Here is a 26910-nt window from a genome sequence, read left to right on the forward strand (position 1 = left end):
ACTGTGGCATGACTGATAATTGTTTCAGTGCTGTTTTTTTTTTTTTTATGTTACTGTTTCCTGGTTTACAGTAGTAGAGATTATTACCTTCAATATTGACATATTTGTAGTTTTGATTTGGACAGTTACAAGGCCTGTAGTGCCAGGTGCATTTGTCATTGTCGTAGCCATGGGAAAAAGCATCATCAATTCCTTTTCTTTTATGAGAATTGTAATACTCACAATAGACAGCTAAAGAAAGGACAAGCAAGAGAGAAGATTTTTGTTTTTCAAATTAATAACATGATACTTCCAAAGTACTAGAAGGAAGACAAAATCAATTAACAGTTGGAATAAAAAAAAACTACACTGCAGTGATTAGCTTCTGATGTAAATATTTTAACTCACGGAAGTCAGATTCTTTTTTGCAAGTACAGAATGATGACATTTCCACAACTTTTCATACACAGTAGATTGAAATGTGGAAAAAATCATCAAAGATGACAACTCTAACATTGATTTGTAGCATGTTCATCCTCTTTTTTCCTTTGTATTTGCTGTTTTGGAACACCTTGATGTCATTTTCCTGTTTTACAGTGTCCCAGCCAACACAGCTGTTTATATTCCCTTGACATCCACACAGAAATTGATTTCACCATAGCTCAAATGAAACATATTTTTTTACTATTTCATGCTTTCTCTGCTGGCAAACTCACAGTGCACTACACACTTCTGCTATACACTGATAGCAGAAGAAACAATCTGCTTTCTGTGAGCACATTATTTTCTCATTATTCCATGGTAAAAAGAATTAAAATATTTTGGTAAAGTACAGATTTCAAAACCTGGGTGACTAAAGTTAACTCTTTGCCCACAGACAAAATGCAAACTTTGAGGTAGTTATTACTGTTTCCCATGCTGCCAAATGAATATACTGATAATAAAAATCTCTTAAACCTATTTAAGGAGAGCTTAAGGAAACTCACGACAGAACTCAGGAGTCCTCCAGTCAATGCAGATGCCCTTTTCCAAGCATGCCATGGCATAGACTGCGATGGCGTCACACATGCACTGGCAGTCCCCTCCAATGTCACACCCACAGGAGTCCCGGACACAGGCCTCGTAGTAGGGCATCCGATTCACCTGCATGGCCAAAGGAAGGGATTCATTTTCCAAGATTAGTTTGTGCCTATTATGCTCTGTGTATATGCATAGCCACTGCAGCATTATCCACATTTCTCACTGGTTTTCACCACCTGAAAATGCATTGATCAATATCAAGTATCACCAACAGATCGACTAATTCCCGATTCTTAAGTCTTCATTCTTTTTTTGCTCTTGTAGTTTTAGCTAGTCAGTTAATAGCATACATAGGGTTTGTGTTCACAAAAGGGCTTGTGAAGTGCAAATAAAAAAAAAGAAAAAGAAAATTAACATAAATGTGAGCCATAAGCATTTTTATATGTATTTTGTTGAAACATTTTACCAAATAGAAAATCACTTGTTGGAGCGTGAGCATTTGGAAGAATACGGATTATGCTTATAAATAAAAAAAAAGAGCAAATAAATTCTTACCTTATTGTGACAGGCAGAAAAAACATGGCTGTTGATGATGGAACATGTCTTTTCTGCCCATGCTTTACGATAAGGGTTCTTGCTACAGGGGTCCACTACAAAGTACACATCCCCACAGAGGGGATTCTCTTTCCAAGAGTTGACGAATTCCAGCTCGTTTGATGCCACATACTTGCTTCGAGTTTCAAAGTCATCCTTCATGTTGCCATTATAGTTACCACACAAACCACAGATGGTTTCCTAGATTCAATGAAAGTACCAATATCAATTCAGCAAGTTAAAGTTCTCACCTTTCCTTTTGGTCACTGACTGTTTCCTGTGCTTTAGGAGTCAATGTCATCTACAAATACTCTCTCATAACATACTTGTGCATGGGTTTGTCCTCTAAACTGTAAACTCTCACATTTAGAGAACAAATTCAAATGTGCAATTGCAAAAATTACAAACACTTAGCCCAAAAATTTCCTGAATGCAGTATAGAAATCCCTTAAAAGTTAGCCTTTTGTGAAGATCTCTGCTGTTTTGGAGATAATGATAAAAGTCAATTGCTGGTAGCAGTTCTGGAAAATCTTTGCCATCACAGAGATTCAAGGCAACCATAATCAAATGTTCAATTTCAATGGAGGGACACTTCAAGGAAATTATTCTGCAATACCTGTGTTTCTCTGGAGATCTTGATGAAGAAGTTCATGTGCTTATTCCAAATAAGAGTCATGTTGTATTTTCCTGGGATAATGATATCAAACATCAGGTGAAGGGCATTCTTTTTCACTTTGTATCTTATACCAGGATTTTCCCCAGAGATAGCGAAGGTTTCGTCTCTCAGTATGATTGTCAGATTCTGGAAGAAAATTTATTTGGGAGTTACAACTTATCAAGTTTCAGGATTTTCCTTGCTGAAGTTCAGCTGCTGTGATACTGCAGAAGGAAAACAGTATTTTTTTGATTGAGCAATTCACTGCAGAGTAAACTTAAAAATTTCCTGGCTTCTACATAGACAAGATTCTTGGAGAATGAAACACAACATGAGAATTTTAAAAACCCAAACAAACAGCTATGGCATTTCCTACTAAAACCAAGGCTCTAGGTTTAGCACATAGATCTTGTAAGTGAAATTTTCTCTTAAGATACAGCTAAAGCTTCCAATAAGTGAAGAAAACCTGTTCTTAAAATCTCTTCAGCTAGATAATGGCAGAAAGAAGAGCTTACCCCAAGGTAAATGCTGATGGATCTGGAGCACGTAACTCCTGATTTCCCACAGATGACATTCTCAGTAACAATTTTGAAAGAGGAAATGGGTCTGTTAACACTGCAGCCATCCTAAAAAAATACCCAAAACAAACCACAAGAAGCACAAAGGCTCAGTAGACTGTGCCTGAAGTCTTCCAACTTAAAACATTAAAGTTTTAAGAAAACACAGGATGCCCAAAATGTCACGAGTAATTCTGTTTTATGAGGCAATGACCTCTGCTTTGCTGGTCAAACTGATGTAACTTCCCTAAAAGACGTATTTATCTGGTTCAGAATACAATGACTATTTAAACATATTTTTTAAAATATAAAATTGGTCATATTTGCATGAAAATTATGGTTTTTAGAAGTAAAAGATTTTCATTCTAAGCATTGAAATAAACATAATATATAGAAACTCAGTAAGTGGTTATAAAGATTCAAAGTGCTGTATTGTTTATTGATGCATCCTAGCACATTTTTATTAGTCTCTTAAACCCAGCTATTTCTTGGTGCTGAGATGCTGCTGCAATAACCAGAAGGGAGCAGGTTACCATCGCCAATATGTATTCACAGTTGCCATCAAACACAAAGCGCTGTCCATCAAAGGTGGTGATGTGGCCTTCTCCATACAGATTACAGGTGGAGGAACACCTTGTTTTCTGAACACATTTCCATTTGCCTTTTGTGCAAGTGCTGGGAGTGAGAACAGAAACCACACTCAGATTTCAAGGAAATGCCATCTTCACCTGCTTATTTTTATACATATCCACTTTTATCAATAACATGTTCAATTAATTGATTTATGTATACTAAGACCAAGTTATGGTTAATATAAGAACCAGAATTAAAATTTATGGACTGCCTAGAAAATGAATTAATAATAAAGAAGAAACCTTTTTGTACTTTGTACTTTTTGTATTTTTTTCATTAAAGAAAGTATATAAACCCATTTATTTTTGCTCTTAATGAGATCAGAAATCACTGCTCTGTGTAGTTTGGGGAATGTTGGTTTTTTTTTTATTTTAATAATAGATTAATAACTGGAAAGGGAATAAAGTACTTTGAGAAAACTGCTAAAGAGACGGGAATCTTTTTGGGGGTGGTTGCTTTTATCTACAGAAAAGCAAGATAGATTTTGCCCTCATCTTTACTTAAGTGGGTTTTTAATAATACTTGACTTTATATCATTTACAGTCACAGGCCCTACTGATGCCTTTATTCCTGAACATACATAAGGCAGAAATTATCCCTGAAGCTGGTACAATGACTCTTATTTCATACACATATTATCAAATGTTAAGCTTCTCTCTCTTGTTAATCCCTGTACTCTGTCATGGTATTTCTTCCTTTCAGCTGTTGCCATTTCCTACTCTCACGTCAGTTAAACACTTATTTTTATGTGACTGTAAATTTCAGTGAAACAGATTTGCAATGAAAAACCCTGTGATTCTTACCAGATCTCACATTCTGTCTGGATTTGTTCACCTCTTCCATAAGCAAGGCCACCATATTCACATGGACACTCCTCAGCTGGCACACACTTGCCATCGAGATTTTCATAGAGGCCCTCAGCACAGACACAGCCTGATTCACACTTTGTGGGTATCTGGGAAAGGCCAACAGATTGCAAAACAAAAAGAAAATATTGTGAGATGCATTTTATCTTGGATGTGAATGGTGTCAAGAGTGAACCTGTGCCAAGTTCTGTTTGGGCTTGATTTTAGTTTTGTGATGTTCCTTGTATTAATATGCTGTCAGTTGAACTAGTTTCATTGAAGCTGTAACTTATACTTGTGGTCTGAGATACTAAACACACCTGAAGACTGAAAAATTTATCTTCCATCACTACCAGTCTTTCAAAAACAGCACAACAGAATATTCTTCATATCAAGGAAGCTTATTACAATTTTTCCAATTAGTCTGTTTCCTTAATATAAGAAAACCCTATTAGGACAGCCCAGATCTTCACCTAGCCCAGGTCTCCTGCATTCTGTGATCAACAGCAGCAAAGAGTTGAGAAAAAATAGAACAGGAAGCATAAACCCCATATTTCCATTGACATGAAGTCACAGTTTATGGAGTACCTGAGCCAGAGATTATAGCCATGTAGTTAAGCATCCTTAATGGATTTTTATTCTAATAGAATTTAATTCATTATTTCATGCAATTACTTTCTTTAATAACTTCTTAAATGTATGTACAATTTTTCTGTCAGCAGCCTGATATTTAACTGCATCATGTAAAATAAAAGAATTCCTTTAATTTCACTAGAAGCAATGTAGTCTAGTTTTAAGTAACAACTAGAACATTCTACCTCTCTCAAAAGGATAAATATCCCAGAGCTGTGAAACTCACACATTCAATTCCAGTAGCCAGCATTTGACAGGTAGGGGCACATGCAGCTCCATACTTGTTTTCTAAATTGTCAGAACATGATATGTATTTCTTAGGAGCTTTGCAATTTTCTAGGAAAAAGGAAGAAAAATTAACATTGAGGAGAAATTAACATAGAAGAGAACAGTGACGTAGTCATTTTACAAAATAAAGAACAGAAAATATTTCTAAGTAAACGATATCAGACTCCTACCTGCAGGATTCTGAGGCTTGCCTGTGCAACTTAGTCTCCCATTAACACAGTAGCTAGGAAGAAAAAAAAAATCAATGAAAATCTCTTCTAAGAAAGAAATTTTGATTTTTTGCAATATTGTTTTATTAAAAATGTCTCCTTCATGTTACTACCTCCTTCCCATCCTTTGAAGTGGAATATGAGTCTTGAACGTGTCTCTTCGCTTTTTGTACTATAAAGTAACATCATTTTGGAAAGTGAATGCCTGTTATCATTAATAGGCAGTTGTCACTATGAGGATGGCCTATCAAGTTATTCCAGAAGCTTGTCTGGAATATAGCTAAGTGCTGTTGACAAAATCTCCTAGTAGGAATAATGAGATCTCAGCTATTATTTTTTATTTTTCTCTGTAACATTTCCAAGCTGAAGGTAAGTAACATGTTTTCTGCTCAGTTAGAGTATCTGTAGTTTAGAAAAGGGCAAAAAAGTTGTCTTGAAAAATAAATTTATGCTATTAAAAATAAAGGAGACTGTACTGGTTTGGGTTGGAATGGGGTTAATTTTCTTTTTAGCAGCTCAGTGGTGCTGTGTTTTGGATTTGTGACCAAAACGTTGTTGATAACACAATGTTGTTTTAGCTGGTGCTGAACAGGGTCCCAGCATTCTTTCTCCTCAGGCTGCCCTGCCAGGGAGGAGGCTGAGAAGCAAAGTGTTTTCATTCTGAGCAGAAACTGGGAGGGGACACACCCAGGAGAGCTGGCCCCACTGACCAAAGAAGGATTCCATACTATACCACATCAAGCTCAGCAATAAAAGCTCAGGTAAAGAAGGAAGAAGGAGGGATGTTCTGAGCAAACCATTATGCATGGCAAATCATCTTCCCAGCAAACCATTATGCATGGCAAATCCATGTTTTCCTGGAAACATCTGAATGGCTGAATGGCTGCCTGCTGACAGGAAGTTCTGAATCAATTCCTTACTTTGCTTTGATTGTTCATGCTGCTTTGCTTTTAAATAAGCTTTTTGCTTATTATTCATTAAAAAAATTAGTAAACTGTCTATATCTCTACCCATAAGGTTTCTTGCTGTTGTCATGATTCTCCTTCCACATCCTGCTGGAATGAGTCAGTAGCTGCGTGGTGCTTGTCTGCGTACTGCAGTTGACCCTTGACAGAGACATGACGACCCCCTCTTCTCCATTTTCACTTTGTTCTCCTTTAAACTTGACACACTTACCAGGTGATCCCACCAGTCATTGTTGACTGGTCAGGCAGGATGTACTTTCTGTCCTCTAAGTAGCAAGGACAATGAGATTTATGAACACACTCATTCTTGTGGTTCAGGTACATTCCTTTAGGACACTGGCAGCCTTCAATAGGAATATCAGTTGGATGGCATTCCAGGGCTCGGTTGGAGAGTGACAAGCATGTCCTGTCACATGCCTGAGTGTTGTAGCTGAATGTTTGATTGCCAGTGCAAGTAATGGCTATAAAACAAGACAAGAGCGTATGTTAAACTTCACTTACTGACTGTCTTCCTTGTAAAAGATAATGTCCTTTTGCTTATTATGTGCTGCTTATTTTGTGCCAATAGTTTCATTGCTTAATGCTTCCAGCTGCTTCTCTTCCTGTGGATGTGGAGCTCTAGCAAAACATTTTGCAGACCAAGACTTAACAGCAAACTATGCAGCTGTTCAGTAGTTTCAGGAAGGTAAAATACCTTACAGCTTTTTTGTGAATCTTGGAATTTAATTATGCAAAGGAAGCTTAGCAGAAATATCAGTGTATTTTTGAGTAACAGTGAAACCCATGCATGTGTCTGAGTTACAAAATTATAAAATAAAATCTGTAGTCAGTTTTCCCTAGTTCTTTCCCATTTTACAGGATAGTTTTATTTTTCTGGCTATTCTATACCTTAATTATCAAGTCCTGGAAGCATCCACATGCTCACCTTAAAGCATATGAACAATCTTTTTCATATAGTCTTGAAATAGCAACCCTGTTGAGACAGACACTAGAAAGGTATCTAATAGTTGGATATTTGTTACCCAATTGCATGTCTTCTTTCTGATCACTATTTCCTCATTACTCATCTGATGGCAGACCACTAAGAGCTGGTTCAGGTACTCACTGCAATTGTCCATACTGCTCCTCCAGTTCTCAAGGATTAAACCCATGGAGCTGCATGCTCGTGCATATGATCCCAGTGCAGAACAAATATAAGGAAAGGTCTCCTCATAATTACAGGCTTGGTAGACACATCTCTGAAACCCAACACACAGAGAGTACTTTGTTACTGGGGACCAGACATTTGGAAGTGCTAAACCCTGAAGGTATTTGAAAGACATGTGGATGTGACATTTAGGGACGTGGTGTAGTGGTGGACTTGGCATTGTTGTATTTATGGTTGGACTCAATGATCTCAAAAATCTTTCCCAACCAATATGATTCTATGCTGAACTACAGAACTAAGTCACACGTCACACAAGATACATATTACTGCATAACTAAATCTCATGGAAAATATCTGAGTAATTGCATTGCTGATGTAAATAAAATATACTTAGTACCCTAAAAAATGCCTTTGTTCATTTGCTGCTTCTCACTTTTAATATTCCAAATGTTTTGTGTAGATTGACAAGTACTAAACTCAATTATGCACATGGTAAAATCGACACTTTGCACAGTTAAAGTTGTTGTCATGGACAACTGCAGCATGAGCAAAAATATTTTCTGATTCACAGGGATGGGACTGGTGCCTGTGACCAAACAGACTTTCAGTGTGGTGGAGACATAATTTTCAAAACCAGACCTGTTCCTAAGCTTCTCTGCATTGCTGATTCAATGCGTGGGACACCGTATATGAGTACAATCTGGTTTATATTTGGACTCCTTCTGTACAACATCCATCATAACAACTTCATACCTTGTAGAAAGGAATGGGGTTCACCACAGCATGGCATTTCTCAAACACTGTACCCTTCTTGGTCAGAATGGAGCAATGAGTCTCAGCAGATATTTCTAATGAAAGTAAACAATAAACATTAAAAAGGGAAAGTTAGGGGGGAAATGGAAAAGGAAATTTTCAAAAATTTGGTGTTTTAGGCGAACTTTCGGCAATGATGCACTGAACAATAGGACAATTCCTAGCTTGTTAGCTTGCAGACTCTATTCTTGTACAAGTAGCTCAGTAGAGCTATTTTTTCTTTTTCACAATTTATTTTTTTTAAGACCAATAGCAATAGAGAGTTGGGAAGAGAAAACCTGGATTTCAGTCTCAGTACTGCTGAGCAAACCTAAGACACCTGTGGACATTGCAGTTTCACTAGACAGATCATACCACTCTCATTCATCATCTCAATCCCAGATCTGAATTTGTGAGGTCCAATCCTCTCAGTCTCTGTTTCTGCGCAGCTCTCTCATTTCCCTGGTATGGCCTTATGGAAGTGTCAGACAAAGCCAGCTGGAGAGATTAGTTACCACAGCATCATGTACTTACTGTTCAGCTGGCTCAAAGCGCAAGGGTCAGTCTCTCTCTCTAAGGCAGGATGGCAATTTCCTGCCCTCCAGGAATCTACAAACAGGGAGGCTGTCCCTTCAGTGATGTCCATGCTAGTCATGAAGTCATCTGTAGTGTCTCCATTGTAATTGCCACACAAACCTGACAACATCAGAAATGCAAGGGATGGCGGAAATTAAAGAACATGTGCACAGTGGCCTATGTTTCATTCTATAACAGTGAGACAATTGATTCAGAAGTTCTACATAGAGTGTCAATGACTACTCAGGTCAAGTAGCCAGAGAATGTTGATTATGTACATATTAAGTCACTGAGCCTCTGCCTCCTCAAGTTGAGTGTCAGCTTCTAGTCAATGACAAAATCATACAGAAGTTTTTGTCTTTTTTCAGAAAAAAGTGGTTTTAAATAATGTTAAAAAGAAAGGCCATGAAAAACTTTTGAAGTTGCATGTTTTCTTACGTATATTAAATGCATAATGACAAAGAATATGCATTTAGGCTTTTGTAAAAGCCAAAGCCTCTCTGTAATTCCCCATAATCAGAATGCAAAATACACTTGTGTGGCTAATGTTGCCGTGCAATAAACATCTCCATCTGGTGATTTCCAGCTCAGAAGCTTTTAGATTCTTATGCTCATTGTGTTTACAGTGGTCGTGCACTACATTCAAAGAACTTTGTGCTCCAAGATGCAGACACCACACAGACTTATTTGTTGCTCCTTCATTATGTAGTATACCACATATTTAAAAAGGCATACATAAAGTACAGAACAGCATTGTGTTATGTATGAAAAATGCAACACCTTTAGTTTCTTTGATTAATTTTAAAGTTATTAGTGAAAAATCAATTCAGTTTCCAATGTTTTTTTTTTTCTCTGAATCTCGAGAAGAAAATTGATTTCCTAAAAGATGAATACTAAGTTATCAAAATTATACTCCCTACATTTCATCTTTTGCAAGGGGATTTGCTTACTTACCAAGTGTTCTGCCTTTGAATTGTGATCCAACTTTCACGTAGGCCTGGAACACAGGTGACGTTTGAACTGCAAGTTCCAGCCCAAAGTTTGTCTGCATCTGAACGTACATGGAGGACTGTCTGAAAACAGTGATGTCTCCTGAAGGAACAAGCACGTTTAAAAATAGAGATGTTGGTGATGCTGAAAGGTAACGATTTTAACACATATATAAATGTTCTAGCACTCTGTCTACAACTCTTCTCCCACACACAACTCTCCACAGAGGAACAGATGCAGCAGGATAGACTTTAACCTTCCTCTAAAACCCCTGGTATTAGCAATTGAAAGATTGTGAAAGATGCTGGGTTGTGTAAAAACAGACAATTTAATTTGGATATAACTTATATTCCCCCTTTGTTTTTTACCTGATCTGTAAGGCAGCCGCTTGAGTTCATCATCATCAGTAAGGAGATCATTCTGAGAAATCACAATTTTGTCCTGTAAGAAGAGGACATGGAACCAGAAGTAACTATCTTTACAGATGGTATTTATATGTTAAGTTAAGCAACTGTACTGTCGATGATCTATGTAAAAGAAAAAAATTAATTCAAGCATTTTCTCAAACTATAACATGCTGCTTTTAGCTTTCACTCTGAAAATACCTTCCTGAGTTGATGTAGCAACTGAGATATTTACTGTGTATACATGAGCAGAAACATATCTTCAGTATTTATCCACCATAATTTTTAAGTTCAAGCTACCAGCAATGACTTTGAGCACTTATTTTGCTAATCTAGTGATAAAATCCTGGATGGAACCTGTGGAGGGAATACCTACCTTTGTAGATTGGTAAATTATAGCACTAAGTGAGGTCTCAGAATGAGAATAACCAGTCTTTTCATACACAGCCATTAGGGTTCCATTGTGTGGCAGGCTGGAACTCTGGAAGGAAATGGAAAAGAAAAGTAAAAAGGGAAGCCATGTTACTATAACAATGTTTCGCAGAATAAATGTGTATCTTATGAAGTCCTCAGTTTGGGTTCCAATAGGAAACCAAATACTGACTAAAATATATCCATCTGATAGTCTGTTGAAATTACCTTCATAAGAACATAAGTGCAAACCCCGTGGAATCGATATGGCCTCGAATCAAACGTGGTAACAAAGGAGCCTCCTTCCAGGGAACACCTTCCAGGGCAGGGCAAGTCTTTGCAGTTCCACTGACCCATCACACATTTACTGCAGAAAACAAGAAATTCTGTGCAAGATTATTCTTTTCTTCATGCTCTAAAAGCTCAGCCACTTCCTAGCAATGAAATACGTTGTTTTTATCACTTATCTCTTTTTGTTTCCTATGCTTTGATTTTCTTTGTCTACATATATCAGTTTAAGTTGCTCATCTTAATTCAAAATTGCAAAACTCTTGTATGGATTGTCAGTAAACTTTCCAAAACTGTGAAAGGTGCTGCCCTTCGAAAAAAATTTTTAGGCAAAATTTTCCAATGGTCTGGTAAAGGTATTTTTTATTCTCCCATGGAAGTATCTGTTGCTACTCACCAGGTCCTACAAGCTGCTTTCATTGTCTCACCAGGAGCATATGTTTTCCCATTCAGTGTACATGGACACTGGCTGATGTGAACACATGTCCGATTTTTCGAGATATCATCAAGAACAGTTCCTGCCAAAGAAGATAAACAAAACATTTTTCTCCATCCTCATTTAGCACTACAGTAATTATGGCTTGAGTGCTTTCTGAAATTAGCCTGAGAATGCTGTTCTTGCACAGCCAGTGTCCATACTCTGAGATGTAACACGCAGGATATTTTCTCCTAATTGAAATGAAACTGAATATTCACAAGTGACAACAGCTTTTGACTACTTTGTCATATGAAAGCAAAGTCAATTGTCCTATTTTGAAATACAAATGATAATAATAATCACAATTTCTGTAATGAGTTGATCTTGAATTATTTTAAAGGGAATTTACAAAATTCCCATAATACTGCAGAAATACTCTAAAGCATGCTACCTCTTCCTGGTGTCCGATCAATGTATATTTAAGTAAAGAACTTTAAGCAGACGGCATATCTTTATCCCATCACAAACCATGGCCTTGTGAGAAAATGTATTCATAGCTCTGTTCTTGTGAAGAGTGACCAACCATCTTGAAGGACCACAATTACTCAAGACTCCAGTTACATTATGTTACCTGAGAAAGAGCAGTTCTAGCAGCACAATGCCCTGAAATGCACAGCTAGTTCATTATTAAGCAGTCCATTCCACTTGACTGGATATGTGCAAAAAACATTTGTGTGATCCATTAAGAATAAGATGAAATGATACCTTCTGGACAAAAGCAGCCATAGGTACAGTGACTGGAACAGCTGTACTCTGGGTTGGAACAGGTTTTAATACACGGAGAACCACATTCCTCATAGATTTGGTTTGCAGAACATTTTCCCACAGCTGCAACAAACAGTAGGAGTGTTAAGATTTTTAAAGTGTAAACATAGAATATTACACCTGCTACCTAGCAAGGAAAAGACCTTCTGATTTCTGACACTAACAATCTTTTATCCTGCTTCAATATTAATTTCTACATTTGAGTACTCTTTATTCATAAATCATCATATATTCACTCTGGCTTTCTTTAATTTTTCTTGCTCAAAAAATTGGCAACATTTTTTCAGAAGCTTGGAGAATGGCAAACAGGCCATACTGCGGCCTAATGAAGTACCAAAAATCAGATTTCTGTAGTACTTCAAGGTTTTGCTTCCAAGTAGTCATTGTAAATAAGAACATCTGAAAAGGACTACTGAAAATAATATTTTAATAAAAGGAGCTATGGCAATTATTAGTGAAAAGATTCAAAGACTTCGGGGGCTATTTAAAAGTGCTCTCTCTTCACTGGCTAATTTTCCAAGTACAGTAATAAGAAAACTCTTCTTAGAACAAGCAGCCCCCTGTAGGAAGTTTGAGAAGTTAAACAGTTTTCACTTGGTGGATGTTTATCTACTTTATTGTCACTGATCTAGACATAGGAGCTCTGTTTTGAGCTTTCCTCTTTGGGGCTTCCCTGCCCTCCTTACAGCTTTATCAAAGAACACTGTTCTCTGTAGAAAATCATTTGTTTGATTAAAGACAGTAGAGACTTTTTAAAATATTCCGGTTATTATCATTATCCCTCTATTTAAGACACAGAAAAAAAGTTAAGCACAGTCTCTCATGAATAAACCATTTGAACTTACAGCAGAAGTTTTCAGTTCTCCAGTTGAACACCATTTGGTGGGACATGGCACATTGCCTGGAATACTCTGACAGTGTAGAGCAAGTGCAGTTGTTTTGTCCTGGCTCACTGCAGTCCTGCATATCAAGCTGGCAACGAATGACAAACCTATCCTTGGGCACACTGCAGGTTGGTGACACCAAATTAAGTAGCTGAGAGCAGATCACAGCCTGTATTAAAAAAAGAAAGAATATTGTTCCTGGTGGTGTTTCCTTCATATGAAAACCACAGCGGAATAACACTGCTAGTTATTCCTAGTAATATGCTAGATTTTCTTGTTACTTTGTTTGCTTTTCCCCCCAGAGTTTTATAATGGATATTTGACTTAAAATGCATGAGAAGTTCACAGATAGAAAGGAATATAAATTCATTGTACAACAGAAAGAACTTGATATATTGAAATAATTCCACTTCTCATTACGTTGAAAATTAAGTCACTTGCTGTGCCATCAGCCCCCCTAAAAATGGCTGAGAACATTACACACAGGAAATGTGTTGTCTCGTGGCAAACATGAGACAACATGTTCCAAGAAAAACATCCCAGATGAGAAGATCACAAAATTCATTCCTCTTGGAGCACACACTTGGTGCATTTCTGGTGCCTGCATGTTTGTGTTGCCTATCATGTGCCTACTGCAGTGTAAGGTCTCAAAGGTTCTCAGGCACACTGATTTTCTTTTCACTTAGAACTGTGATAGCTGCGGATGGTGGTTGTCCCTGTTATCAGTGGTGTTATCTGGCAATATGTCGTAGGCATTGTGAATATCTTCAAATCTGTACAGCTTATACTATCAGGTCTCCAGGTGTTAGATAAAAAGGTCTTAAAGCTTTATTGGTTTCCATGAATTTCCTGTGATAACCTGCTTGGAATCCCAGAAAGTTCTGAGCTAAATGCTGGTTGATTTTTATGAGTGGTTTAAATCTAGCCTCAAAATCAGCTGTGGCCTTTTATTCAAATGTGGTTTTAATGCAAAGAACTCCTTTTCTTTCTCCTATCATGCTATACAGATGTTGACTGTACCTATTTTCATAGGTAGTAATTTTTATGAAACCACTACCCCTCTGTTGTTGATTTCTATTTATCTTGCCCCCTGCTAAGAGTCATGCTGCAGAGAATCCAAGAAGATCTTTCTTACATATTTTTTGTGAGGAACAGCAGAAATTGGTATCTCCTCAGACAGGCAGATCTCTGATGGATCATCCATTTTTTGTAATGCAGCAAATTTATATGTATCCAGCAATTTACCTGGAAATTAAAGGGTTATAATTTGTCAGGAAAAAGACTGCATTGATTTGTTTACTTGTTGCTGTGATGTAGCAAAACTCAGATTTTACTCCTTGACTGTTAAATGTCCTACTAGTTAATTTTCCCAATGATAACAACTGCCTCTTGTGGAAGTCAGGAGAGTGTGATCCTTACCACCTGTTTCTAAAAGATAAGAGTCCTTATCACTTGTGTGAGGAACCCATTGTATTATGCTTATAGCAGATAACAGAGTGTAGCATAATCATATGAGGCATGTTGGTGCCCCATGGGACTGCTTTACTCAATTCTGATACACAGCAATGCTATCACAGTATTCAATTTTCACCTTGACTCACTTTAACTCATTCTCCTCCTTTCTGAAATGTCCTTGTCTCTTACCTTCACGGACAAATTCATTCAATTCATAACCATCATAGTTCCCACACATTCCACATGTTTTCCCCATATATTTTTTTTCAGCCAAAACCTAAAATAAAATAGAACAAAATATTTTAAAGGATCACCCTAAGTATAATTATCTATACAGCAATACCTTTCTCAAACAAATTCAGTGCAAGCACTCAATTAAAAGTGATTCTTCTCATTAATTTCAGTGACTTTTTGGAGGAAGAATTTTGTGTACAGCGAAGTCTTTTCCCAATAGGCAAATAGTGATTTTTTTTAAAATTAGTATTTAATAAAAAGAATAAAATTTGAAGACACAGGGAATTGAGGGGCGATAACATTCTAAGGATCCAGGAAAAAAAAAGAAAATAATGCTGAAGCCTTGCTAATATCTCTGTTGACAGAGCACAAATTTCAGGTTTCTTCTCTTAAGGAACTTAAGGTTACAGGAAGAAAATCTATTTTCAGAAGAAGGTTATTCAGTTCTCTGTTGTTCTGGAGACTAAAATGATAGTATTACTACTGGCTACAAACAATGAATTATTATGAAAATCTTAGATCAGAGAAATAAAACTATATTCTTTGTACAGTCAGATTAACCCAACACTAGCATTTTCTCTTATATTTGTGATAATAATGCTGATAAATCTCCCAGACAATTTTCTACATCTCCTTGTTTTAGCCAACTTAATCAATTTAGAATTCAGTGTCTTTTGTGGTAATAATATGAAGGTCACACTGAGAAAATGTATTGGAGATTTTGAAAAGAAAACCTGAGAAGATTCTGAAAAAGGAAAGAGAAAAGAAACTGGTAGAAGCACTCGAGATTTGAAACCAAAAGATGTCCCAGGGAAGCCCAATAAAAAAGTTGAAACTATGGCATCCAATATTAAGTTCTACACAACTTTAAACATCTCTTAAGAAAAAGATTGCAGCTGCTGGAACACCCTGAGGAAAGATTAAAATGTGTGCAAGTATCCACAAATCTCAGCACTGGTGGCTTTAGCTAACTACCAACGCTGCAAGGGAAAGTAATATGCAAAGTTGATTATTTCAAGACGAATGGATACAACAGGAAAAGAATAAATATCAAAATAGTAAATACATGCAAAAGCACCCATTAAGTTCAGAGAGTTCTTGCCATTCCAGTAAATCAGTGAGAATTTTCTTCCCTGCTCTATGAGAATATTTTACTAACCATGAGGTAGTCATCATTGTTCCACATGACCACCAGTTCCATCTCCATCAGCTTGGCTACCAGGCGGATGTTGCGTCCATAAGGTGCTATTTGGATTCCATTGCTGGTGTAAGGCAACTGAATGACACTGAAACAAGGTGAGAAGAGAAACCAATCTCATAGCAAGATTTTGCAGGTATTAGTTATTTATTTTGGATATGATACATACCCAGTCTGAGTACTTGCAGCAACATGACACAGAATTTTTTTCCTTTTTAACTGTGACATTTCAAAACACATGAAGGTTTCTGTTGATTGAAAATCCACATAAGCAGTTTCATAGTAGCATCACCCAAAAATGGGTTGCAGTGATTCTACTACTGACAATATTTGCACAGGACTTGGCATCTTCACTTGGTTTGGTTTTATTAGAGCACAGTTATTTGTTTCAAGAACCATGAAGCTGATTATAGTGAAACTAATGCTGATTATCCTGAGAAGAGTCTATGGCATTTTAATAAAAGAATTATGACTGAAAATTGACAATATCAGAGAAACCCAAAAACAGAATGTTGTAGAGTATGAGTGCTTGATGGGAAGCAATATATAGGAGAGTATAGTTCAGTTAGGTGTGTTAACTTTAGTAATTTTTGACACAAAGCAGTTGTCAGTGCATCTGCGATATAACTCCCTGCACCTGTTATATAACTCCCTGCCTTCTCTAAGCACTTCATGCCCCATTCATGGCAGAATCTTACCCAACACTCCTGACAGAAATGCTGCCTTTCTCAACAATGACAACAGAAGGTCCAAGCTCAATAATGATCCTTGCAATTTTTTTGTCCAGCCCACGACGGAACTGAATGTTGAAGTCTGGGCTGGTCTCATCACATACAGTTGCGAAGATGTAGTTGCAAGTCCCACTGAAGTCATACTGGTATTTATCAAATGTTGAAAAATGCCCTCCTCCCCAGGTAGAACAGGAATCCTTGCTCAAAACTACAAAAGAGAAAGAAACATGGATTTAGCATATTTGCTCATTTTAATTAGCATTTCAAATATAAATACTAGGACAAGCTATTAAGCTTCTGCTCAGATTAATTCTGTAAACAACATTCTAGCCCTCTGTTTGTTTTTTTATTCTTTTGTAATCTCAGAAATTTATCTCAAGTCAGGAAGTGAAACAATATTAGGAGTGAGAGCAAAATTCTCATTTACTGTAAGCAGAGGAGAATTCCCTAACTTCCTAGATTAGGAAAAGCCCTTTCAACTCCTAAGGTAATATAAAGATTTACCTTCTTATTTCGGTCTGCTAGATCTGTTTGCAAAGGTGACAGCTTGTTACTGGACAGAGCCTTAACATTTCAGGCACAGCATTTACCAAGCTATGGCATTACTCTATCATGATTAACTGCACAGTCAATCACCAGATATCCAAAGACAGTCTTCAAAGTCCAGCTTGTAATTCCACACCCTCTCAACTGTGTATTTATGTGACAAAGTTCCAGCCATTTTTATAAATATATGGATTGTTTTAATCAGTTTTAATTTTTAAGAAGTAGTCTGAAATGTTCATCTGAATAGAGAGATGTTCATATGTGGAAATGAGTCCAGAAAAAAAAAGAGATACAACTCCAGCACCTGCTGTTACATAGTTCTCCACCTACTTACAGCATTTGAACAGTCCCTCTGAAGCTGATAATTTTATTGAAGTACCTAAAATCATGTCCTCAGTTCTGCATTTCCAGACTTAAGATTGTTACTTTCATTTTTTAATTATTTCTGCTTATGGTATCATATGAAGCTCAGGTATCTTAGCATATATCTTAGAGTTACAAAGTATCAGGTAAGTTTATCAAAATCTACATGCAATTTACATTTATTGTTTTAAAGACAAAACATCTCTTTTAACTGTAAAGGAGAGATCAAATAACTACACAATGCACAAATGGTTTTATCCAGGTGATGCAGAAAATACTGTTTCCCAGTGAGCAGTTACCTGTTGGCAAAAAGTACTCCTCTTCCACACTTCTGTTCTGTCCTGAAGGTCTGACTGGAAAATAGGAATTGTCTGATTGTTATCACTGACCCTTCATGCCCAAGTCCAGCTAGTTTAATATACTGTGCCTGAGTGATACTGACCACCAAACGCCAGAGCGTGCCAAGGAATGATTACCCAGGGCTACACAATGGTCAGAGTGCAAGAGGCACCCCTTTCAATAAACACAGGAGCATGGTCACTGTATTTGTTTTTATTTAAATCTTATCAAAGAAAAATAACAAATGGGAATGTCAATAACTCAAGCAAGTTTAAATCCAGATTATGTGTTTGTCTTTTGAGTTCAGCTTTTACTAAATAAAATCTAGGGATTTTCTTTTAATTAGTCTATATCACGCTCTACTGTTTCTATTGCTGTAGGAACAGAGAGCAGACAGAGATGAGTTCTGAAATAGTAGAGAATTTTTTGTCAGACTAAAAGTTTTTCAGCTATTTTTACTTTACGGATGAACTCCATGTAGCTTCTCTATGCTTATACTGAATGAGAATTCTCCTAATTCAAGCCCCTCGCAGTTTCTTCTGTCTAAATAAATGCTTATTATAACAAATTTTCATTTTATATAATTATTTTTCTTCTACACCTCCACATTTACCCCAAATGGGATAAAGAAGTTCATTCGGCTACTGGAATGCAACAAGCTTTGGAGAACAGAGAATTGATTTTTAATGGTTTGCAGAAGCAAAGCGTATTTTACTGTAAAACCGTAAAAATGTGAATTAGTAGGAAGATTGTCTGTAAATAGACTAGGAGAGAAAAAAAATCAGAATATTAGGACGTGTGTCCTTACTTATTTTGGAAAGGATCTTGTGAAAATTTTGTGTTTTCAGAAGGGCCATAGCCTTCTGTATCCTGTAGCAGAGTAACATCATATCCCATAACATATATCATGTTTGCATGATGACATTTATTCCTTCTTGCCATGGACATGGAAAACTAAATGATTATTTAATTAAATTCAAATTTAGAAGTCAGTGCCTCACATTTCTTCAGAAAAGAACATGTGAAAATTGTTGGCTCTGCCTAAGGGTTGATGTAGCTCTGTATTTTATTTCCAGCAGTGACCATTAAAAGCTTGCCCAAGGGAAGACTGCCATCAGATCAGGCATTTATACTTCCACAGATATTCTCTCAGTCTCCAATTTTTTTCAGTTCAGGGAATTATGTGAGGCTATTGAGATTTTTCTGCTTACCACTCCCTTGTGCTCTGGCTTCCAAGTCCTTGTCCACTACCATTTTGAACAGAACCAAAATTTCTTTGTAGTAGAAAATTCGACAATAACTACAGTCAAAATTTGCCATTGAATTTTAATTATGAGTTAACAGTTTAAGGATACTTGCCTTTCCAACCATACTTCTGATAGCTAATATTTTAAATATTATGCTAATTTCTTTTGTTTTGGCATTGCAGATTGTTTTACACAAATAAGAGAGTAGTACCTTACTATTTGTATTTTTCATACTCAGAAGGACTAGCACAAATTTACAGTAAGTAGGTGGCTGGAGTTAATTTTGCATACAGATTTGGATTTGGATGGATGCACACAAGTCATTCTTTGGAGTTCAGGGAAAACTGCTGGTAAACTACCCAGAAGTGTGGCAGCAGCTGGCACAGCTGAGCACTGAAGCAGAAATCTGTCCTACTCTGACCCCACTCTGGCTGCTGGTTATAAAGATGAGGAAGAAGTATTCCACACTCTGATTGTCCATTTGCATATAAATTTGTTTTAACCTGAAATCTTTAAAACAATTTTCACAGACCTAATCTATATGAAGAATGAGCTTTATTTAGTTTCCTGGATTTTGCAATATCAAAAGAATCCATATCCTAAATTTTCAGATAGTATTAGGCAGTAATGTGTAGGAATGAAAATCAAACATATCACACAAATTACCCCAATAGCATATTTCTAAAAGTGGAAGGCTATTAAACTGCTCACAATTTCTATCCTCAGGCATCAAAACCTCAGCATGGTACACTGAAGCACTTTCCATTTAGTTTAAACCTTACCCCAGTGAGGCAACGCATTTTACAGTCTTTTTACATGCAAAGTCTTCTTTAGGAATCTCTAAAATTTAATGCTTCAAAACATATGCTCCTTGAGGCAAAGACTTATTTTTATTATGTGGTTTGTACGGTGCCTTCTGCAATATGGACTTGACACTGAATAGAGCTGTCACTCACACTTGAATGCAAACATTAAAATCAGGTCAGACACTTACTTCTTTGTAGAGATTCTTTCTGTTTTTGGAGAAGAATAGGGGACCAATAATTTCCTTCAAAAGCTGTGAAAGGAAAAAGACAACACAAGGAAGTTATCCTCTGAGCAAAAGAAGTGGAATATTTGTATATTTATTTATTTTTAAGCATGCTGTAAGCCAAAGCAGGGTCAGCACATACGAACTGTGCTCTGTCACACAAATATGAATGACAATTATAATGGAAAATCACATAATTCCTATTACATAATCAGGTAATAGAAAATTAGTCTGCACCGGACAAATGTTTCCAAAATTTGCCAGAAATTCAAAGCAATATGAGAGCTCCTACACTTCCTACTAAAATCCTATGTTCCTGTTAAAAAAAGTGGGATAAATCTTTACTTATGTTTTTCAGTTCTTGTTTCACCATCTGGGTAGAAGTAGTGGAAGGAATAGCCAAAAGTGTGAAAACATGGGGAATAATTGTCCTGTGTGCTCTTCACAAGAGCTGTGGGATCTGGAGCTGAAGACAGGAAATCCCCAGGCATAGTTGTTGCCTTTGCTGTTCACGTTAAGGCAGAATGATGCAAGCTGTCACCTGCTCCCTTCCACACACCTCTTCACAAAGCCTGGTTTGGTTAGGAGAAGCCAAGGAATGCTGAGCAAATGCTGACTGCAGTGTGGTTCCTTTACCATGTCAAATGCAGACCTGCTGCATGAGCACAACTGCTCCATTTTCTCACAGATACCCAAAGGCTGTTTCACCCAGCATTTTCCTCCAGCACTGCTGAAGTGAACTCTCAGAGTCAATAGCTGGGTGGTAAAAACCTAAACAAGATGCAGGAATAAAGACCTGAGGTGCTTCAGAAATGTGCTACTCAAATTTAAATTTTCTCATGTCTGGCATTTCTAAGATAGCAGGAGCAAGTATCTTGTAGAACCCATGCAATTCTTTATTACCTGTTTAGGATCTTTTGCAATATAGAAAATGTTGTGGCAGAAGGTTTCTTTCATCAAATAAACCAGGCCAAATCCACATAAATATCTATATATAACCTACAGCTCTGCAGGGTGCTGTTGCTTCCTTGGATACTGCAGTGAGTGGAAGCCTCCAGGGAGCTCACCAGCTGGAGCAGACTCTCAGCCAATTCCATGCTGTGCTGCTGAAGGTGAGGTAGTATTTGCCATGTGCTGCAGGAAAACAGGTGAGGCTCTGCCTTTTATGTAAGGCTAGGTAAAAGCACAAGAGGGAATTTTGGAACTGAGTGTTTCAGCACATCCTTTTGCTTTGGATTTCAGATTCAGACATCTCCTACATTCACAACAGTCTATACCTCAATTCTTCTATGAAGCAGTACTTGCTGAACGAAGATGTTATCTGAATAACCTAATCTAAGTTTTTAAGAGCTAAAATACTATACTGGTAGAATTGTATACAATAAATATTTAGGCATAAGGGAAATAAATCAAGGATATAAATTCAGTGAATTGAGTGCTCCCATCCTAATTGTTCTAATAGCTTAAAATGGCATTTATTCAGCCACTCCCAAGTTGTCTGACACACTCATCACAAAATCATTCTAATCCTACTCATGCTGCCTTGTTGTCTAGAACTGGTCAGCACTGGCCAATAATTGTTTTGAGATTTTGCCAGAGTTTTAGAAAACCTCCACGGTTGGCCTGCAACTCAGTAGGCATTTCCAAAATGCAGCATGCTCCTTCCAAGTTCCTAGTGAACCGTGCATCACAGTAAGCACACCACAAAAAGGAACGGTCAGTTTGTGGCTTTCAAGCTAACACTCTTCATGCCTTGAGTTGCTGCTTCCTTTTGTGAATGCCTGGATTTTGATACCTGCATTTGTTCAATAATCTAGTATTGGCTTTATAGTTTTCCAATCATTACAGCTTAATCCTAAACTTTAAACACCTATGAATGGGATTTAGAAGTGTATAACTGCTGCCTTCCAAGGATATTAGATTTGCAGGAATTGCATATACACCTAAAACATTACTTCAAGATAGATCTATCTAGAGAGCTTGATGTAAAGTAAAATATCTAATGGACAAATATTTTAGATTAGAACAGACAAATCAGTTCACAAAGCCTGTTTGATAGCTTTTCAAACTCAAGCACCTAAGCATGGCAAACAAAATTTAACATGCACTTCAGGTTTTGTATTTAGATTAAATTTGAGCATAATAATCATCCTGGATTATATGCACATGTACAAGGGTTAGATTGAAAATAACTATGGATATGAAATCCACTTTAACTTTTTGCCCAAAGACTAGCTAATAAAACAAATGCAGAGCCATTTGGTGACTATCTACCAATCAATATCCTGTCAGATCAAACTATTATACTAATTACAGTACAGTAATTATTCTCAGCATATACATTCTTTTTCTCACACTCAACTCTGAAGAGAATAGTTAAATCTTCCTGGCAACACTATCAACAAGAAGCACACAAAATGGCAGATTGTACAGATGTAGCAAGGACTATGGCTATGCAGAAGTTGTATTTTGCAATCATTTAAGATTTTTTTTCATTTAAAAAACTGTCCTAGTGTTAAATGAGATTTCAAAAGTACTGAAATCTTCCTTTCTGACATTTTACTATTACTGCAAGTATTCTGTTTTCCTTTGAGAAATGACATTAAATACTTATTTTAAATTATCTCAACAGAAATACTTATTTTGAATTATCTCAGTAGAACTTTACCCAGAGTTTTACTTCTCTTGGATAAAGGAAGGTTTTACTTCCAATTCCCACTCTTCTCCAGCTGGCCAACTTCCTTGAGAATGATATCTGTTGAAGTGCAGTTTCTGTGTGGTCAGCCTGTCTAGTTCACAGCAGCAGTACAAACCAGGGAACATGACGTACTATGAAGAAATAAGTAATTTTGTTCCTATACTCTGGTTACTTCGAAACATCCCTATGGGAAAATACAATTTTATGTTGTACTGGCTTCAATCAAAGTATTTCACATCAGCTAAAAAATGAAAACAAAACACTGAAATGAAGTCTTTGTACTTCCAACTTGCAGAAATAATTTAAAATCTCTGTTTTGTAAAGAGTTCTGTTTTTCTCTTCTAATTGGAGACAAACAGAAATGTTGAAATGTCAGATGTTCTGGAAAGGACAAGAGCTTTAAAACATATTATAGAAGCCTAAAATTCAACTTAACACTGAGGGTACTGCTAAAGCTGTAGCTCTGATATGAGTTATTAGTTGCACATGTTCATGATGATTTCTCCTCAGTATGAAATTTTTACCTCCCTTTGTCTCTTGCAAACATAAGATATAGCATAAAGCAAGGTGAACAGCATAAGTTACATACTTCATAAGAAAAAGTATGACTGTACACAAACCTCTCAAAAGGATCCATGCAGTTTTGATTATTGAAATAGCTAAAGAGGTGATGCTTTGATTTAATCAATGAATCAGCACCTCTTATTACGAAGACTAGAACTAACAGCTTTAATCAGGTTTCAAGTTTCTGCAGATTTTTTTTTAACTCAAGCACGTTTACTGATTTTCTTGTTATCACTTTCCATAAGATTCCACATCAAATAATCACATATATGTCCTTACAATCAATTTCTACCTAGAGACAGACTCAAGGTACAGAACTTGGATGCAGACCCATAAAGAAGAGAATTAATCCTGGCTTTGGTCAGACTCTGAGGATACAACACTTGGATCTAGAGTTCAAAACAATGAGCATCCTGCATCTTGTCCTATTTAAGAACGTACAAATCAACATCCAAAAATTGCTTTATTTCAAATCTTTCCTTGACAGAATGAAATCTGCTTATTCTCAGAGTCTCCAATCTTGTGAGGCATTCCAAGGACTGAAATGTTGACACATCCCAAAGGAAAAAACTGCTCTGTAAGAATTTTCTAGATCCTGCTTCTATGCTTTTTATCTTTAAATTCAACTTAGTCCTTTGCAGAAAAAATTCTGGTTTGGGATGGCCAAGTTTACATATAAAGCTTGTGTCTGTGTAAGTGTCTACAGCAATTTTCTATTTGATTGCAAGTATTTCTATCAATACATCTATTATCTAAAACAGGAAGTCATGTAGATGGAAATTTTGCTCTTGCAGGCAGCAAAACTTGGGGTTAGGACCAACGTTCAGGTACGTGACTTGATATTGGTTACAATGGTGCTGATACAGTGAATGGAGTTACACCTGATTTATAACAATACAGCTGAGGTTAGAAATTGGCTCTGAGAGTCTACTAAAGGGTTGAGTTGGTTATATTTTAATTATTTTCATGCTACAGTTTAAGCCAGTGATTTAAGAGCAATAAATGTCCTCATGCAATTTGAACTACATGATTCATTAAATGCTGTAAACACAACACAGAAGAAATAAATTTAACTTTGTTTCACCTAAAGCAAGCGAAGTATGCTTTCCAGCAGCTTGAAATCTTTTCTTGAAATTCTAATTGTAATAACTGGTGATTAAAGAGAATATAAAGAAGAGATTAAAAAAAACCCCAAAACATCTTAAGCCATGCCAAACCATGGCAAAAAAAGACTTATTCTCCAAAAATCCACTGGTAACAGGACAGGAGGAATAATGAGTAAGGCAGCCGAGTAGCTACAGAGTCAATGAACTTACCTATGAAATCTTCTTTGAGAAATTACAGATTCATCTGGTATACAGGTGGGTTGGATCCAAAAAGTAAGACAGACCTCTTAGAAAGAGTGAAGGATTGAACTGAATAATATACGGAGGAATGCATCAAGAGTGATGTAAAATTTTTAGGCTAGAACCATTTGCCTGTTTTCCAGCATAGGATTTGTTCATAATTCTTCAAAAAAGAAATGCCAACACAATGCTCATATTTAATGCTTTCTGCAGTTCACATAAAGAAAAATGATTCTGATTATCACTCTACACAGAAGATATACAATGTATATCAGCAATGACATCGCTAGGACACCGGATCATGAACATCTGAAAGATGAAGGCGCTTGGCAACTCGGAAATACAACAGCAGTCCATTAAAAATATTTCCTGTAACTAGGGAATGAGTTTTAGGGAAGAATCCAACAAATCAGTGACCAACTTTCTGAAACAGTGAAGAATAAATTATTTTATTTCAGCCATGTACTTATTAAATAACTTGTTGTGTTTTAAGATGAAGCAGAAGAGAAGAAAATATGTTAACTGAATTCTGCAGTTTGTGGGAAAGGAGAACAAAACCTGAACCTCATGTGATGTCATACTACAATCTTCCTTCAAGCCATGTAACAAGAGGAGCCCAGGCACCCCGGACTTACCGGCAGAGTGCAGGAAACTGCAGAAGATGAGCAGTACCAGTGTTGGGAGCATGATGCACGCCCTGCCTGGGCAGTGTTCTCAGTGCTCCCCTCTGTTCCAAGCAGGCAGTGCCAACGCTGCCACTTTCTAGGCTGCCCTCTTCAAGCTTGGATGCTTTATATATAGAATTGCAATGCCCTCCCTCATTCCCACAGCTTGCAGAAATTCTAACAGCAGAGTACCCGCCAAACAGGATCTCCTCTTTATCAAGTTCAACACACCTAAAAGCCACTTAGAAAAAGAAGAAAAAAGAAAATGCAAACCTCCTCCAGTTCATTATCATTCTTACAAGGCTTTTATAATGGCTTCTATTTGTAACAGCTCAAACACTTTTACCTGCCTTCACTGAACAAATTTGGTATTATACCCGAAAGCAGTAAGACAAATAATACACAAATTATGATCACTAGCTGATAGGGAAAGGAATAATATTGGACCAGCACACAAAGTGGAAGAATGAAACACAGGAATTTTGGAACTGCTGAAAAGACTGTGTGAATAAAAGATGGTGAGACATGAATGAACGGAGATACAGATCTCAGATTTTTGTATTAACTCTTCTTTCATTAACTTCCATTCACTCTCCTGGGTGATTGTGTTCATCTCTCCCTTGTGTGACTTTTCAAGCAAACTAATAAATTTTGGCTGGGTAAAGAGGTCTATCCATGGCACAGCTGATTTCCTGACTGCAAGGGAGCTAAGTAAGCCCTTGCCCACCGCCTTAGCACTGCCAAGGACAGAGGGCAAACTCTATTCTAAAATGGGGCAGACTATTGCACTGTGGTACTTTGGAAACTTTCACAAGATAATCTCCACCTTCCCACCATCAACATCACAGATCAATTTTACTTCTGTTACACTTGAATCTCTCCATATTAGAGGTGAAATGTTCAATGCACTGGATACGTTCAAAACATCACTGCCACCGCTGATTTGACAGTAAAACAAGAACTTGCTTGATCCTGTAATTTTTCATTGGCAAAATATTTGCTTGTGGAAAACATAGTCTCAATATAAGAAAACATTCCCTGTAAAATAGAAATTGCATGGGTTATCTCTCCATATGAATTTCTTCAGCCTTTCCTGTTTTCACCTATGCAATACTGAGGTGAGCCTCTGAAGAAAGTGAGAATAAATGGGGCCTTTTCCTCGGCAATCTGCCTGCACAAGAGGTGCCTGCTCTGTCATGGCCACCAATATCACAACAACCAGATCACAATCCACGCCCACAGCTGCCAACACCATGTGTGCCCTGGCCCCTCCCTGTGCTTCCAGCATCCAGGGACAGCGCTTTAAGGGTCACAGAAGGGAAGGTGAGGGAAGGTCAGGCCAAGGGAGTGAAGGGATAGGGAAATTCTCAGTTACCTCCTC

At 37.0% G+C, this 26910-nt stretch overlaps 1 protein-coding gene across 1 annotated transcript in view; it reads right to left on the reverse strand.

The window, feature by feature from the left end:
• The window catches only part of MUC6 (mucin 6, oligomeric mucus/gel-forming), a 44693-nt gene extending 19142 nt beyond the window's left edge, over positions 1-25551 (reverse strand). The window contains exons 1-26 of the mRNA XM_064714125.1: positions 25500-25551; positions 20221-20283; positions 16699-16939; positions 15962-16088; positions 14758-14845; positions 14249-14358; positions 13075-13282; positions 12170-12292; positions 11384-11504; positions 10927-11065; positions 10664-10768; positions 10252-10324; positions 9848-9985; positions 8852-9013; positions 8279-8373; positions 7484-7616; positions 6590-6839; positions 5375-5427; positions 5143-5252; positions 4242-4393; positions 3339-3480; positions 2764-2874; positions 2210-2395; positions 1555-1794; positions 966-1122; positions 88-231 (exon numbers count right to left, since the gene is read on the reverse strand). Coding sequence (XP_064570195.1) covers positions 88-231; positions 966-1122; positions 1555-1794; positions 2210-2395; positions 2764-2874; positions 3339-3480; positions 4242-4393; positions 5143-5252; positions 5375-5427; positions 6590-6839; positions 7484-7616; positions 8279-8373; positions 8852-9013; positions 9848-9985; positions 10252-10324; positions 10664-10768; positions 10927-11065; positions 11384-11504; positions 12170-12292; positions 13075-13282; positions 14249-14358; positions 14758-14845; positions 15962-16088; positions 16699-16939; positions 20221-20283; positions 25500-25551 — 3523 coding nt within the window. The remainder of the gene's footprint in view (positions 1-87; positions 232-965; positions 1123-1554; positions 1795-2209; positions 2396-2763; positions 2875-3338; positions 3481-4241; positions 4394-5142; positions 5253-5374; positions 5428-6589; positions 6840-7483; positions 7617-8278; positions 8374-8851; positions 9014-9847; positions 9986-10251; positions 10325-10663; positions 10769-10926; positions 11066-11383; positions 11505-12169; positions 12293-13074; positions 13283-14248; positions 14359-14757; positions 14846-15961; positions 16089-16698; positions 16940-20220; positions 20284-25499) is intronic.
• Positions 25552-26910: the final 1359 nt, after the last annotated feature.

The sequence above is a fragment of the Zonotrichia leucophrys genome, chromosome 5 (genome assembly GCF_028769735.1).
Source record: "Zonotrichia leucophrys gambelii isolate GWCS_2022_RI chromosome 5, RI_Zleu_2.0, whole genome shotgun sequence".
In the NCBI taxonomy this organism is placed as follows: Eukaryota; Metazoa; Chordata; class Aves; order Passeriformes; family Passerellidae; genus Zonotrichia; species Zonotrichia leucophrys.